This window comes from Kogia breviceps, chromosome 6 (genome assembly GCF_026419965.1).
Source record: "Kogia breviceps isolate mKogBre1 chromosome 6, mKogBre1 haplotype 1, whole genome shotgun sequence".
Lineage (NCBI taxonomy): Eukaryota > Metazoa > Chordata > Mammalia > Artiodactyla > Physeteridae > Kogia > Kogia breviceps.
In genome coordinates this window covers 145,254,262-145,267,320 of record NC_081315.1, presented here as the reverse complement: position 1 = coordinate 145,267,320, position 13,059 = coordinate 145,254,262, and the positions used below count along the sequence as shown (strand labels likewise).

The 13,059-nt window shown below is 39.6% G+C and overlaps 1 protein-coding gene and 1 pseudogene across 26 annotated transcripts in view; both read left to right on the top strand.

Moving 5' to 3' along the window:
• ADD1 (adducin 1) overlaps positions 1-13,059 on the top strand; it is a 79,387-nt gene that overhangs the window by 7,107 nt on the left and 59,221 nt on the right. For 10 of the 26 annotated variants that reach the window (XM_067036801.1, XM_067036786.1, XM_067036796.1 and 7 more), the window contains exon 1: positions 6,256-6,342. The exons of 14 other annotated variants lie outside the window; for them this stretch is intronic. In XM_067036801.1, coding sequence (XP_066892902.1) covers positions 6,303-6,342 — 40 coding nt within the window. In that variant the 5' untranslated portion in view covers positions 6,256-6,302. Of the gene's footprint in view, positions 1-6,248; positions 6,343-13,059 lie in introns of those variants that run through there. 2 more of the 26 variants (XM_067036790.1, XM_067036794.1) reach the window with 1 other exon arrangement.
• Positions 4,239-5,025, top strand: LOC131758111 (large ribosomal subunit protein uL30 pseudogene; annotated as a pseudogene).

Genomic DNA, 13,059 nt, shown 5'->3' with positions numbered 1-13,059 from the left:
TTTTATTTTATTTTGGAGTGTAGTTGATTTACAATGTTGTGTTAGTATCAGGTGTACATCAAAGTGATTCAGTTATATATATACATATATCCTTTTTATTCAGATTCTTTTCCTATATAGGTTATTACAGAATATTGAGTAGAGTTCCTTGTGCCATACAGTAGGTCCTTGTTGATTATCTATTGGTAGTGTGTATATGTTAATTCCAAACTCCTAATTTATCTCTCCCTTGACCTTTCCCTTTTGGTAACCCTAAATTTGGGTTTGAAGTCTGTGAGTCTGTTTCTGTTTTGTAAATAAGTTCATTTGTGTCATCTTTTTAGATTCCACATATAAGTGATATCATATATTTGTCTTTGACTTTCTTCTCTTAGTATTATAATCTCTAGGTCCATCCATATTGCTGTAAATTTTACCAAATTAATCTTAAGGTAGCATTAAACCTGGCCCAGAGGAAGAAGCCAAGAAATGGCAAAGCCCCTTTCCTACCCTCACCTCCATCACTTCCTCCACCTCTTATCCTTGGGCACATCACTTCCCTTTTTCTGAACTTCAGTTTCCCCATTTGTGCAGTTATGATAATACCTTCCTTAACTACTTCAAAGAACTTTTATGATGATTACATGAAAAAGTACTTTGTAAGTGATAGGTGCTGCTCAAGTGTGTGATTTATTATCACATATTTCGAATGTAATTGGGGCAAAAATGAGAGAGGAACCATTGCTAATGGTACAGTAACTTGTCTTAAATTCACCCCCAACAATTATTTATCTCATGCCTTTTGAGTGTGAAACATTGTACTGAAAAAGCAGATGCTATACATATTGTCGCTCATCTTGCCAAATGAGATGATACTGTTTGAGAAAATGTAATGCTTGTAATTCAGAGGTGCTGTTGCCACAGAAGCTTACTACACAAAATTATAGATTTGAGCCAAAGGTCTGGAAACTCAAAACCTTGGGGTAAAATCTTTTAGTTTTACTTTAAAGATGTTGCTTCACTGTCTTTTTTTTTTAAAAAATAAATTTATTTATTTATTGGCTGCGTTGGGGTCTTTGTTGCTGTGTGTGGGCTTTCTGTAGTTGTGGCGAGCAGGGGGCTACTCTTCGCTGCAGTGTGTGGGCTTTTCATTGTGGTGGCTTCTCTTGCTGCGGAGCATGGGCTCTAGGCACGTGGGCTTCAGTAGTTGTGGCACATGAGCTCAGTAGTTGTGGCTCATGGACTCTAGAGCACAGGCTCAGTAGTTGTGGTGCACAGGCTTAGTTGCTCCGCGGCATGTAGGATCTTCGCAGACCAGGCCTTGAACTCATGTCCCCTGCATTGGCAGGTGGATTCTTAACCACTGCACCATCAGGGAAGCCCTTCACTGTCTTCTTGCTTGCATCACCTCCTACAAGCAGTCTGCTGTCATCCTTATCTTTGTTCTTCTACATAACATGTCTTTTTCTTTGGCTGCTTTTAAGATTTTCCCTATCACTGGTTTTGAGCAATTTTATAGTATTTTGATGTGCTTTTGTATTCAGTAGTTTTTTTCGTGTTTCTTGTGCTTGGGGTTCATTGAGCTTCTTTCTTGGATCTGTGGGTTTATAGTGTTTGTCAAACTTGAGGAAATTTTGGCCATCATTTTTTCACGTTTCCTTCTCCATGTTGCCTTTGAGGACTCCAGTCCCATTCATGTTAGACCATTTAAAGTTGCCCCACAGCTCACGGATGCTCTGTTCATTTATTTGTCTTTTCCCTCTATGTTTTGTTTTGGTTGTTTTTTATTGCTCTGTCTTCATATTCACTACTCTCTCTTCTACAATATTTAATCTATCATTAATCTTGTTCAGTGTAATTTTTCATCTTACATGGTATAGCTTTCATCTTTAGAAGTTCAATTCGTATCATATTTATATCTTTCATCTCCCCACTTGAGATTTTGAACATATGTAATACAGTTGTATTAACTGTTCTAGTGACCTTGTCCACTAATTTTAACTTCTCTTTCAGTTCTGGGTTGGTTTGATTGATTTATCTCTTCAATATGGGTCATATTTTCCTGCTTCCTTGCTTGTTGGGTAATTTTTTATTGGATTCCAGATATCGTAAATTTTACATTGTTGGGTTCTGAATCATTATTTCTTCCTATAAATGTTCTTAAGCTTTCTTCTGTTATGTTAGCAGTAGGACTTTAAAATTTTTCCTGCGTTGGAGATGGTGAATGGCAACATTTTCTTTTTCTTTTTACGTATATTAAATACCTAGCTTCCTTGAGAATCTAAAGTCAGTGAAACAACAACAACAGCACTTTACCTTGAATCATATATATCATTTTGTTTTTTATTTTCCCCCATGCTTTGGCAAGTTATTTTGGCAAGTAGAAGAGATGTCTTTTTTTGAATTTCCTATCGTCTAAGGTTTTAAAAATTGAATCTAAGATTTGGTTAAATAGCAGACAGATTAAACATGCTAATACTTGCTTAGTTTGTTCAGTGCTTGCTGGCTAACACATGGCTCCTTAAAATATTTAGGTATCTTAACATAGCATAATATTAAACTTTAACAAAACTGTTTAGTAGTTAATGCTTGTTCTGACCTACATGCAGGAAACTTGAGTTGGAAGGAATGAAGGGAAGCAAGTTTAACTCAGTTTTGCCCTTGAGCTTTATTTATTCCAGAAGTACCTTTTTAAACAAGTGTTATGACTAATGTATTATATTGTCTTTGATATCTTAGCTTCAACGTGTTGAGCATATTTTGACATGATTTTGTATGACTTTAAGCTACATAGGAAAAGAATAGCATTTTAAAATACGGTAGGACTGGAGTATGGAGAACACTTTTTAGAAAAATTAATTAATTTTTTATTTTTGGCTGTATTGGGTCTTTGTTGCTGCTCATGGGCTTTCTCTAGTTGAGGCAAGCGGGGGCTACTCTTCATTGCAGTGCACAGGCTTCTCATTGTCGTGGCTTCTCTCGTTGCAGAGCATGGGCTCTAGAGCACGGGCTCAGTAGTTGTGGCACACGGGCTTAGTTGCTCCGCGGAATGTGGGATCTTCCCGGACCAGGGATTGAACCCATGTCCCCTGCATTGGCAGGCGGATTCTTAACCACTGCGCCACCAGGGAAGTCCACTTAACTTTTAACTGAACAGTGTCTCCAACAGTGTCTTGAGAACCTAGTCTGCCAGGATAAAATGACAGTAATTTTTGTTGTTGTTGTTGTTGTTTGCTGTACGCGGGCCTCTCACTGTTGTGGCCTCTCCCATTGCGGAGCACAGGCTCCAGACGCGCAGGCTCACGGCCATGGCTCACGGGCCCAGCCGCTCCACGGCATGTGGGATCCTCCTGGACCGGGGCACGAACCTGTGTCCCCAGCATCGGCAGGCGGACTCTCAACCACTGCGCCACCAGGGAAGCCCCGACAGTATTTTTTTAAATGTTATTTTGCAAGCATATTTTCCATTCTGTAGCTTTCATTAACTTGCAGTCCCATCTCTTCACCTATAGTTATTGAGCACCTACTATACGCTGGGTACTATTCTGGGCACTGAACAGAGCAGGGAATGAGACACATTTTCCTTTCTTGGGAACTTATATTCTAGAAAGAGAGGTTAGGTAATAAAGAAATACTGGAATGTCAGATAGTAGCGACTGCTGTGAAGACCATGGAACTGGTTAAGGGAACAGGATTAGGGAATGGAGAATGGTGGCAGCAAGGATCTGTTTCAGATTGGGGAGGGAGGTAGGCTTCTCTAAGGAGGTGATGTTTGATCAGAGATCGAATCTGTGTGCATTTGGGGGAAAGCACCTGGGCAGTGGAGACTTGTCTCACTGTACATGGTTTCTTGTTGCCTGTTGGTGGGGGCAGGCTATGTAGGCTAGACATCTGGAAAAGAAAACCTTCGTGGGCTGTGAACTAGATGGGGAGGCAGAGCAGGTGCTGTTTGCCAGTTTCCCTATACTTGTGTAATGCCTGGCACTGGGTAGTATAGATTTGAAATTGATGTTTTTGGTGGAGCCCATCTAATAATGACAAAATTATTGTTATTAGTAGTAGTGTCATAATTAAATAATCATTAAGTTTAATGATAGCCACAGTTAATTTTTATTGAGCACTCCATGGGAAGTATTGTTGTCCCATTTTGCAGACTAGGGAGCCGTGAGACAGGTAAAGTATTATAACTTGCCCAAGAGCACACAGCCAGAGAGGTGGTGTGTACATATACCTCCTTTAAAAAATAAATTGTGCCTCTTTCCTGGCTGGAACCATGGAAGGTGCTGAAGAGAAGAAAAAGAAGGTTCCTGCTGTGCCAGAAACCCTTAAGAAGAAGCGAAAGAATTTCGCAGAGCCTAAGATCAAGCGCCTGAGAAAGAAATTTGCCTGGAAGATGCTTCGAAAGGCAAGGAGGAAGCTTACCTATGAAAAAGCTAAGCACTATCACAAGGAATACCGACAGATGTACAGAACTGAAATTCGAATGGCTAGGATGGCAAGAAAAGCTGGCAACTTCTATGTACCTGCGGAACCCAAATTGGCATTTGTCGGATCAGAGGTATCAATGGTGTGAGCCCAAAGGTTCGAAAGGTGTTGCAGCTTCTTTGCCTCCGTCAGATTTTCAATGGCACCTTTGTGAAGCTCAACAAGGCTTCAGTTAACATGCTGAGAATTGTGGAACCATACATTGCATGGGGGTACCCAAATCTGAAGTCAGTAAATGAATTGATCTACAAGCGTGATTATGGCAGAATCAACAAGAAGCGAATTGCCCTGACGGATAACGTGTTGATTGCTCGATCTCTTGGCAAATACGGTATTATCTTCATGGAAGATCTGATTCATGAGATCTATACTGTTGGAAAACGTTTCAAAGAAGCAAACAACTTCCTGTGGCCCTTCAAATTGTCTTCTCCACGAGGTGGAATGAAGAAAAAGATTTCCCATTTTGTAGAAGGTGGAGATGCTGGCAACAGGGAAGACCAGATCAACAGACTTATGAGGAGGGTGGACTAAGGTATCTGCCATGATTATTTCTGTAATCGGGTCAGTTAATAAACAGTGACTGCTTTCAAATTGGAAAATAAATAAATAGATAGTTATGCATAATGATACTGATTTTGCTCCTCCTTAATGCATCTTGGCGAATACTCAGTAGCAGCACAGATAAATCTATTTCGTTCTCTTTAATAGTCTCAGGTATTTCGTCTTAACAATACAATTTATTTAATCACTGCTATATTGATAGGTATTAGTTTCCAGATTTTTACTGTTATAAACTTTTTCAGTTAATATTCTTTGTCTTTGGGCACTGTGAAGTATATCTGTAGATATAGTCTCAGAAGTGAAATTGCCTGGTTCAAGGATATTTGTACTTTTAGTTTCCATAGCTGTTTCCAAATTACCCTCCTAAGGAGTTATGCCAGTTTATATTCCCACCAGCTACATGTATTCCCCACATAAGAAAGTGTTGACATGTAACATAGAGGTAATCACAGTACCTATTTTACACAGTTATTGTGAGGATTAAATGACTTAAATGCATAAAAGCTACCTAGTAAGTGGCTGTTATATATGTATTATTAATATAATGATTAACCATGTTTCTGAATATTATTACCAAAAATATTATAAGCCTAGGAACTGTTTCAGGAGGTTGGAAAAGGGGGTTTATACAACTGACCGTATATGCTCCCCAAATGCTGTCCCCCTTTCAGAACAGCTTAGCTCTGCGTCGAGGCCTTGGGAGCTGTGGGGGCCTGGGAGCTTCAGGCTGATGTGGGGATCGAGCCCGCAGGCACATGTGGACAGGACCGGGGTGCCCTCAGAGGCAGTGCACAGTGGGTGTTGACTCCACGTGTGCCTCCGCAGCACCCTGCAGTAGCAACCTCCAGTGTTTACATGGGGAGGAGGGGGCCAGCGCTGGGAGGCACCTGTAGAATACCCTGTCTCCAACACTTTGTTCTCCCCTTCTCTTCATCGCATAAGGCTTAGTTTAAATTTGCCTTGTGCACTGACTTACGGAGAATGATTCAGGGAGCTCCCCAGTGCAGCAGACGTTTTTTTCATCCGCATGCTATTGCTTGAAATGTCTTGTGGAGGAGACAAAGCGGTGTGGTGGTAAGGAATGAGCAGCTCTTCAGCCAGAAGGTGCGGGCTTACTGCAGGTTCCCGAGGCTCACCCGGCAGTGGGGGTGACAGTCACCGAGGGTCACCCGGCAGAGGGGGTGACAGTCATGTAACTGCTCCCAGCTTCCGTTCTCTCTCACAGAGTGAAGCAGTTATAAGATGCCAAGGAGAGAGTGTTGTGAAACCCTTTGAAAATGCAAATGCTGAAGAACATAGATGTTCACACCGAAATCGGTATGTGAGTGTCCGTAGCAGTGTTACTCTTAATAGCTGAAAAGTGGAAACAAACCCAGTAATAAAGAATGAAATACTGATACATGCTGCAAATGGATGAACTTGGAAAAGGTTTTGCTAAATGGAAGAAGCCAGAGAAAGAGGTGGTAGGGGAAGGGAGTAATAGGAATGGGGACTGACTGCTAATGTGTGTGGGGTTTCTTTTGGGGTGTTGAAAATGTTATAAAATTAGATCGTGATGATGGTTGCACATCTCTCTGAATATACTAAAACCCACTGAGCTGTACACTTTAAGTTGGAGAATTTTATGATATGTGAATATGTATCAGTAAAGCTGTAAAAATGCGAATGCTGCATTAGGCATTTTATTCTCACTGAAGTAAGTTAGTTATCAACTATTGGTATAATGCTGGGTATTAGGGATATAGTGTCTGGATGCAATTTGCCACTCAAACTGTAGCCTCGGATCAAGCTGGTGAAATTCTCTGAACTCATTTTTTTCTTCGGTTGAAACAGAAGTAGTAATAGTAACAGTCTTGTCTAACTGGAAGTGTTGTGAGGCCACAGTGAGAGAACTTTTGAATGCATATGGTACAGAGGTATGCTGTCAGTGTGCATTTCCTTTCCTTTCTTCCTTTTCCAGTGTATAGACCAGGGAGAAGCAGATGTTAAGTGGGAAAGGCACAGAAAAGCAATAAAGAGTCCTGTTTACTAGCTACTCCCACTCTTTTTTTTTTTTTTTTAAAATAAAGCTATGTGCAGAGATATTTTTGTTTTGTTACAGCTGTATGTATTTGCAGCTTAGCAAGAACTTTGTGGTTAAGCCATGCTTTCCAAGATTAGAGAATGTTTTAGTTAATAGGCCAACCTTGTTCCCAGGTGATACCATTAATCAGGTTATTATTGTATAGAGCTTCAGGCAAGAAGGGAGGGTAGAAATGATTCTTGAGTCTCATAGAATGAACTCCCTTTAAGACTGAATGTCTACTTCAGTAGGAGAGATGTGAAGGTAGTCTGTCCATCTTTAGGGGAACTAGATGACCCCTCCATCCAGATACTCTTTATCTCAGTTGATTCTGAGAATCATGCTCAGGAACTGAAGCACAGCGTACATCGACAGTGTGTAACCACTGGGACTGTCTCTGACCGAGGATGTCTGGAATATTGAATGTGCTCCGTTTTCTGCATAGGGTGTTTGATTAATTGTTTGGGAAAGCAGGGAATTTCTTCAGGGAAACATTTCTTTTCCAGCTTTTCGTCAAGTGATAATAGTATGAATTTTCTTTGTCTCTAGTTTGTAAATGACAGTAGTCACATTTAGGAGATTTATTAATTCACTGAACTTTTAAAAAGGCCTTAAGTGTGCCAGGCATTGCACTGGGCATTGGGAGTCAAACATAACAAGAACGCAGGTCCCACTTCAAGGGCTCTTGGCTCTTCAGGTCAGGCAGAGAGGAAGCCCATGAGGATGAGTATACAGGAACTCCTGCCAGGGCCTTCTCTGTAGGGACATGAGGTAGATCTCTGTTAGAGGTGTCCAGATCACTGAGATATTTCATATCACTCACTCACAGTCATTTTTACCATTTCTATTTTATAAAAATCAAGCTAGCAGTTTTAAAGTATGTTTTACTTTTTCTTGGTGGATAGTTTTCATTTTGATTGCTTTGTGATGCACTAGGGTGAAGTAGAATCCTCATGAAAATACTGCAGATTTTGCTGACTACAACTATGGAAGGTTGCCAGTACCTTTTTCATAAAATGAGTTACTTGTACGTTATTTCAGCTCTTGACCCCAGATTTTATTGTGCTGTGAAAACAGCCATGACATCATCTTTTTTTTTTTTTTAAGGCACAAAGGAAAAATCCATTTTTTGGTATATTGCCTTTCTTTTTTTTTAATATTTATTTTTTGGCTGCATTGGGTCTTAGTCACAGCATGGGATCTTTCATTGCAGTGTGTGGGCTCTCTTGTTGTGGCATGCGAGCTCAGTAGTTGTGGCACGTGGGCTTTGTTGCCCTACAGCATGTGGGATCTTAGTTCCCCGACCTGGGATCGGAACTGGCGTCCCCTGCATTGCAAGAAGGATTCTTAACCACTGGACCACCAGGGAAGTCCCCCATGACATCATCTTTATTCTCAGTAAAAATCAAGGCTGAATGATAGTTGCAAGAATAGATAAACATGAGTTACATCATATGTGATGTATGTTTTTTTTCCCGTGAAGGAGCATGTGGTTTCTGCTTTTATTTTTTGGCCACGCCTCACAGCTTGTGGGGTCTCAGTTCCCCATTCATTTCCGGGCCACAGCTGTGAAAGTGCTGAATCCTAACCACTAGACCACCAGGGAACTCCCATAAAATTTAATTGTTTTGGAAAACAGGGAGGTGCAAGGTTCTCTGTACTTATAATGATCTTTTGATTACATTATTCTTTTTTTTTTTTCTATTTACTGTTTGCTAATTTTTTGACTGCTTTGCCTGTTTTAATAATTAAGGTATGTTTTGGTGTTAATCAACCCATTATGGGTTAATCTATCCATTATGATGGTAGATTTGTCAATTTTTCTCTGAGTTTTTATAGTTTTTGCTTCATTTGTGTTGACACCATTTTATTTTATTTTTTTATTTTTTTATTTTTCTTTTTCTTTTTAAAATTTTTTTTAATTTTATTTTTTTTTGTGGTACGTGGGCCTCTCACTGTTATGGCCTCTCCCGTTCCGGAGCACAGACTCCAAACGCGCAGTCTCAGCGGCCGTGGCTCACGGGCCCAGCTGCTCCGCGGCATGTGGGATCCTCCCGGACCGGGGCACGAACCCGTGTCGCCTGCATTGGCAGGCGGACTCTCAACCACTGCGCCACCAGGGAAGCCTGGCACCATTTTAATAGGCATATATATTTATCTTCCTGTTGAATTGAAATTTTTTATCGTTATTTAAGATAGCACTTCCATTCTAAAGTAATGCTTTTATTTTCCATGGTCTTTATTGTCTCACATTAATATAGATACTCCATCTTTTTTTTGGTTGTTGTTTGCTTGGTATACCTATTTTCATCCATTTACTTTCAAACTTTATGTGCTGTTCTTAAGTTTTATGGGGATGTTAGCTTTTTTGTGGCTGCTGTAACAAATTACCACAAACTTGGCGCCTTAAAACAAGAGAAATTATTCTCTCACAGTTCTGTCTGCCAGAAGTCCAAAATCAGTATCACTGAGCCAAAATCAGTGATACTGATTGGAGGGGACATACTTCCTCTAGACCTTCTAGAGGAGAGAATTTGTTCCTTGACTCCAGTATTCTTTGGCTATAGCTGCGTCACTCCAATCTCTGTGTCCCTGGTCAAATTGTCCTCTTTTATGTCTGTGTAGCCAAATCTACCTCTGCCTCCTTTTTGTAAGGATACTGGTGATTGCATTTAGGGTCCACCCAGATAATCCAGGATAATCTCACCATTCCCAATACCTTAATCACATTTCCACAATCTTTGCAATGTAAAGTAGCATTTACAGGTTCCAGGGATTAGGACTGATATCTTTGGTGACCATCCTTCAGCCTACTACAATGGGTATTATATCTGGCTTTTAACTGGCATAATACATTTACATTTATTGTGATTCTGATAAATTTGTACTTCTGTCATCTTACAGTTTGTCTTCTATTTGTAATTTTTTTCCCTGCACTCTTGCCTTTTTGAACAACCAAGCTGTTTTGTTTGTTTTTCATTATGTACTCCCTTTGTTTGGTTTGGAAATTACATACTCTATTATTTTCTTTTAGTGGTTGCCCTTGAAGTTTTACCATGCATATTTAACAAAGTGAAATTAATTTCATATTCCACTACAAGAAAAAACAAAGATGTTAAAATACTTTAATTCCAGTTAAACTCAATGATCAAGTTACATGCTACTCTGATCCAGTATTTTAGTCTAGGCTTTTTTTTTTTTAGCCTCATAAATTGGACAGCATCATCACTATGTTTTTCAAAAACATTTTTAGATTTACTTTACCATTTAGCAATTTCTTTACTCACGATGCTTACTGCATTTCTGATTTTTTTCCTGGGATCATTTTTCTTCTTTAAAAGCTCTTTTATTGTAGGTCTGTAGGAGGTACCTCTGTTTTTGTTTACCTGGAATGACCTTATTTCACATACATTCTTGAAAGATAGCCTTGCTTGGTATAGAAATCTAGATTGACAGTTATTTCCCTTTCAGTAGTTTCTCTACTTTTGTTTTTTCTGTTACAAGTTTGCCAATAGTCTAATTGTGATTCCTTCGTAGGTGATGTCTTTTTTTCCTCTGCTTTTATTATTTTATTTTATTTTATTTTATTTTGTTTTAATGTCTTCATTGGAGTGTAATTGCTTTACAATGGTGTGTTAGTTTCTGCTTTATAACAAAGTGAACCAGTTATATATATACATATGTTCCATATCTCTTCCCTCTTGTGTCTCCATCCCTCCCACCCTCCCTGTTCCACACCTCTAGGTGGTCTCAGACCACCTAGCGGATCTCCCTGTGCTATGCGGCTACTTCCCACTAGCTATCTTTTTTTTTTTTTGTGGTACGTGGGCCTCTCACTGTTGTGGCCTCTCCCGTTGCGGAGCACAGGCTCCGGACGTGCAGGCTCAGTGGCCATGGCTCACGGGCCTAGCCGCTCGTGGCATGTGGGATCTTCCCAGACTGGGGTACAAACCCGTGTCCCCTGCATCGGCAGGCGGACTCTCAACCACTGCGCCACCAGGGAAGCCCTAGCTATCTGTTTTACGTTTGGTAGTGTATATATGTCCATGCCACTCTTCCTCTGCTTTTAGAAAAATTTTTTTTGCTTTAGCTATTCTGCAGATTTGTTACAGTATTTATGAGGTATGGATCTCTATTTATTTTGCTTGGTATTTGTAGATTCATGTCTTTTAGTTATGTAAAATTGTCAGCCATTCTCTCTGGATACTTACTTTTTCCTATTCTTTATTATCTCTGCTTATAACTCAGTAAATGTGTAGTAGATTTTCTTATTCTGTTCTTCATATCTTTTCTGTCATAATTTGCATCTCCTTGTCTCTCTGTGCTGGTTTCTGGGTAATTTTTTTCAAATCTGTCTTTTAATTCACTGATTCCTGTATGTAAACAGGAATCTCTGTCAAAGCTGTTATTAATTCATTAGTTGATTAAACTTTTTTTTCCCAAATTATTTCAGTTCTAAAAGTTCTCTGTGGTTTCTTTTTCAGTTCTGCCTGCTCATTTTTGGTAGTCTCTATGGCTTGTCGTATTTATGATTAATTTGTTTTTTAAACATTTCATACATAGTTATTCTGTGTTCTGTGTTATAATTCTAGTATTTGAAGTCTTTGAGGGCTTGGACCTGTAATTTATTTTTATCAATGCCTGTCACTCATGGAGATTGTTTTTGGGTTTACTGAATTTTTGACTTGGACCTCTATTTGGTTGATCTTAACCTGTGGAAAAACCTGGGGAGTCAACACTGAGGATGTTTTTTTCCTGAGAAGATTGTATTTACTTCTATTGTGAGCCAAGGTTATTCAGCCTGAGACCATTTCCATCCCCTTACAGAGTTCAGCTTATCAGCTCCTCCTTTTTTGCCTCTACCAGTGCAGATTTTTGTTGTTTGACTTCTGGTAGTGTCACTTTCTGTGAGTGATTCCAATTCAGAGTTCTAGTTTTAGTCTCAAGGTTTTGACTGTTGTTGTTTAGCCCTTGGAGGTTTTATGTATTTCCTACTTGCAAATAGCATTGGAAAATAACATTATGGAAAATCTTATTTGAGTGGTAGGGCCTCAAATATTTCTTACTTGAGATCTCCAAGTAGTATTTATTAGTAATGGAAATAGTGGTTGTGTATTGGTTTAAAACTTAAGAAAAGCATATTTAATATGAGATGATTCTAAAATGCACAGTTAGAGTTCATTGGAGTGAGTGAGGTGTTGATGTTCTTGGTACAGGAAGGAGCTGGCTATAGGTTGGCCAGCATATGAGACTTAGCTAAAGTCATTTGCTCAGTTTTATCATCTGTAAAATGATCAGGTGGCTTCTTAAGTTCTTTCTGGTGCTAAAAATGTATACTTCCAAGGTTTCTTCTTACAGCTTTTTATTTCTATTATATTAATTTAAAAAGCATTATTTAAGATCTGTGTTCAGAGCATTGTGTTAGGAATTTTGGAAGGTAAAGCATTGTAATAGCTGCAGCCTCAGTAAGCTTGCAGTCTAGGAATTGTATTAAAAACTGACAATAAAGAGCAGTGATATAGTCTGTAAGAAGGAACTCTAAAAAGTGGTGTGGCTGTGTGTTCCCTGTGTACGTATCGAGGAAGACAGTTAATTAGTGCCCATCATAGAATGTTCTTCCAGTGTTCTTTTGAAAGAGCTTCAGTCAGTCTTTAAAGATGCTGCTGCTGCTTATAATAATAATAATAATGATTACCATTCTATTGTTTACTGTGTGCCAAGCATTGTATGAAACTTTTGACATAAATTAACTCATTTAGTCTTTTTTTAAACTTTATTTATTTATTAAAAATATTTATTTGGGGCTTCCCTGGTGGCGCAGTGGTTGAGAATCCGCCTGCCGATGCAGGGGACACGGGTTTGTGCCCCGGTCTGGGAAGATCCCACATGCCGCGTAGCGGGTGGGCCCGTGAGCCATGGCCGCTGAGCCTGCGCGTCCGGAGCCTGCGCTCCGCAACGGGAGAGGCCACAGC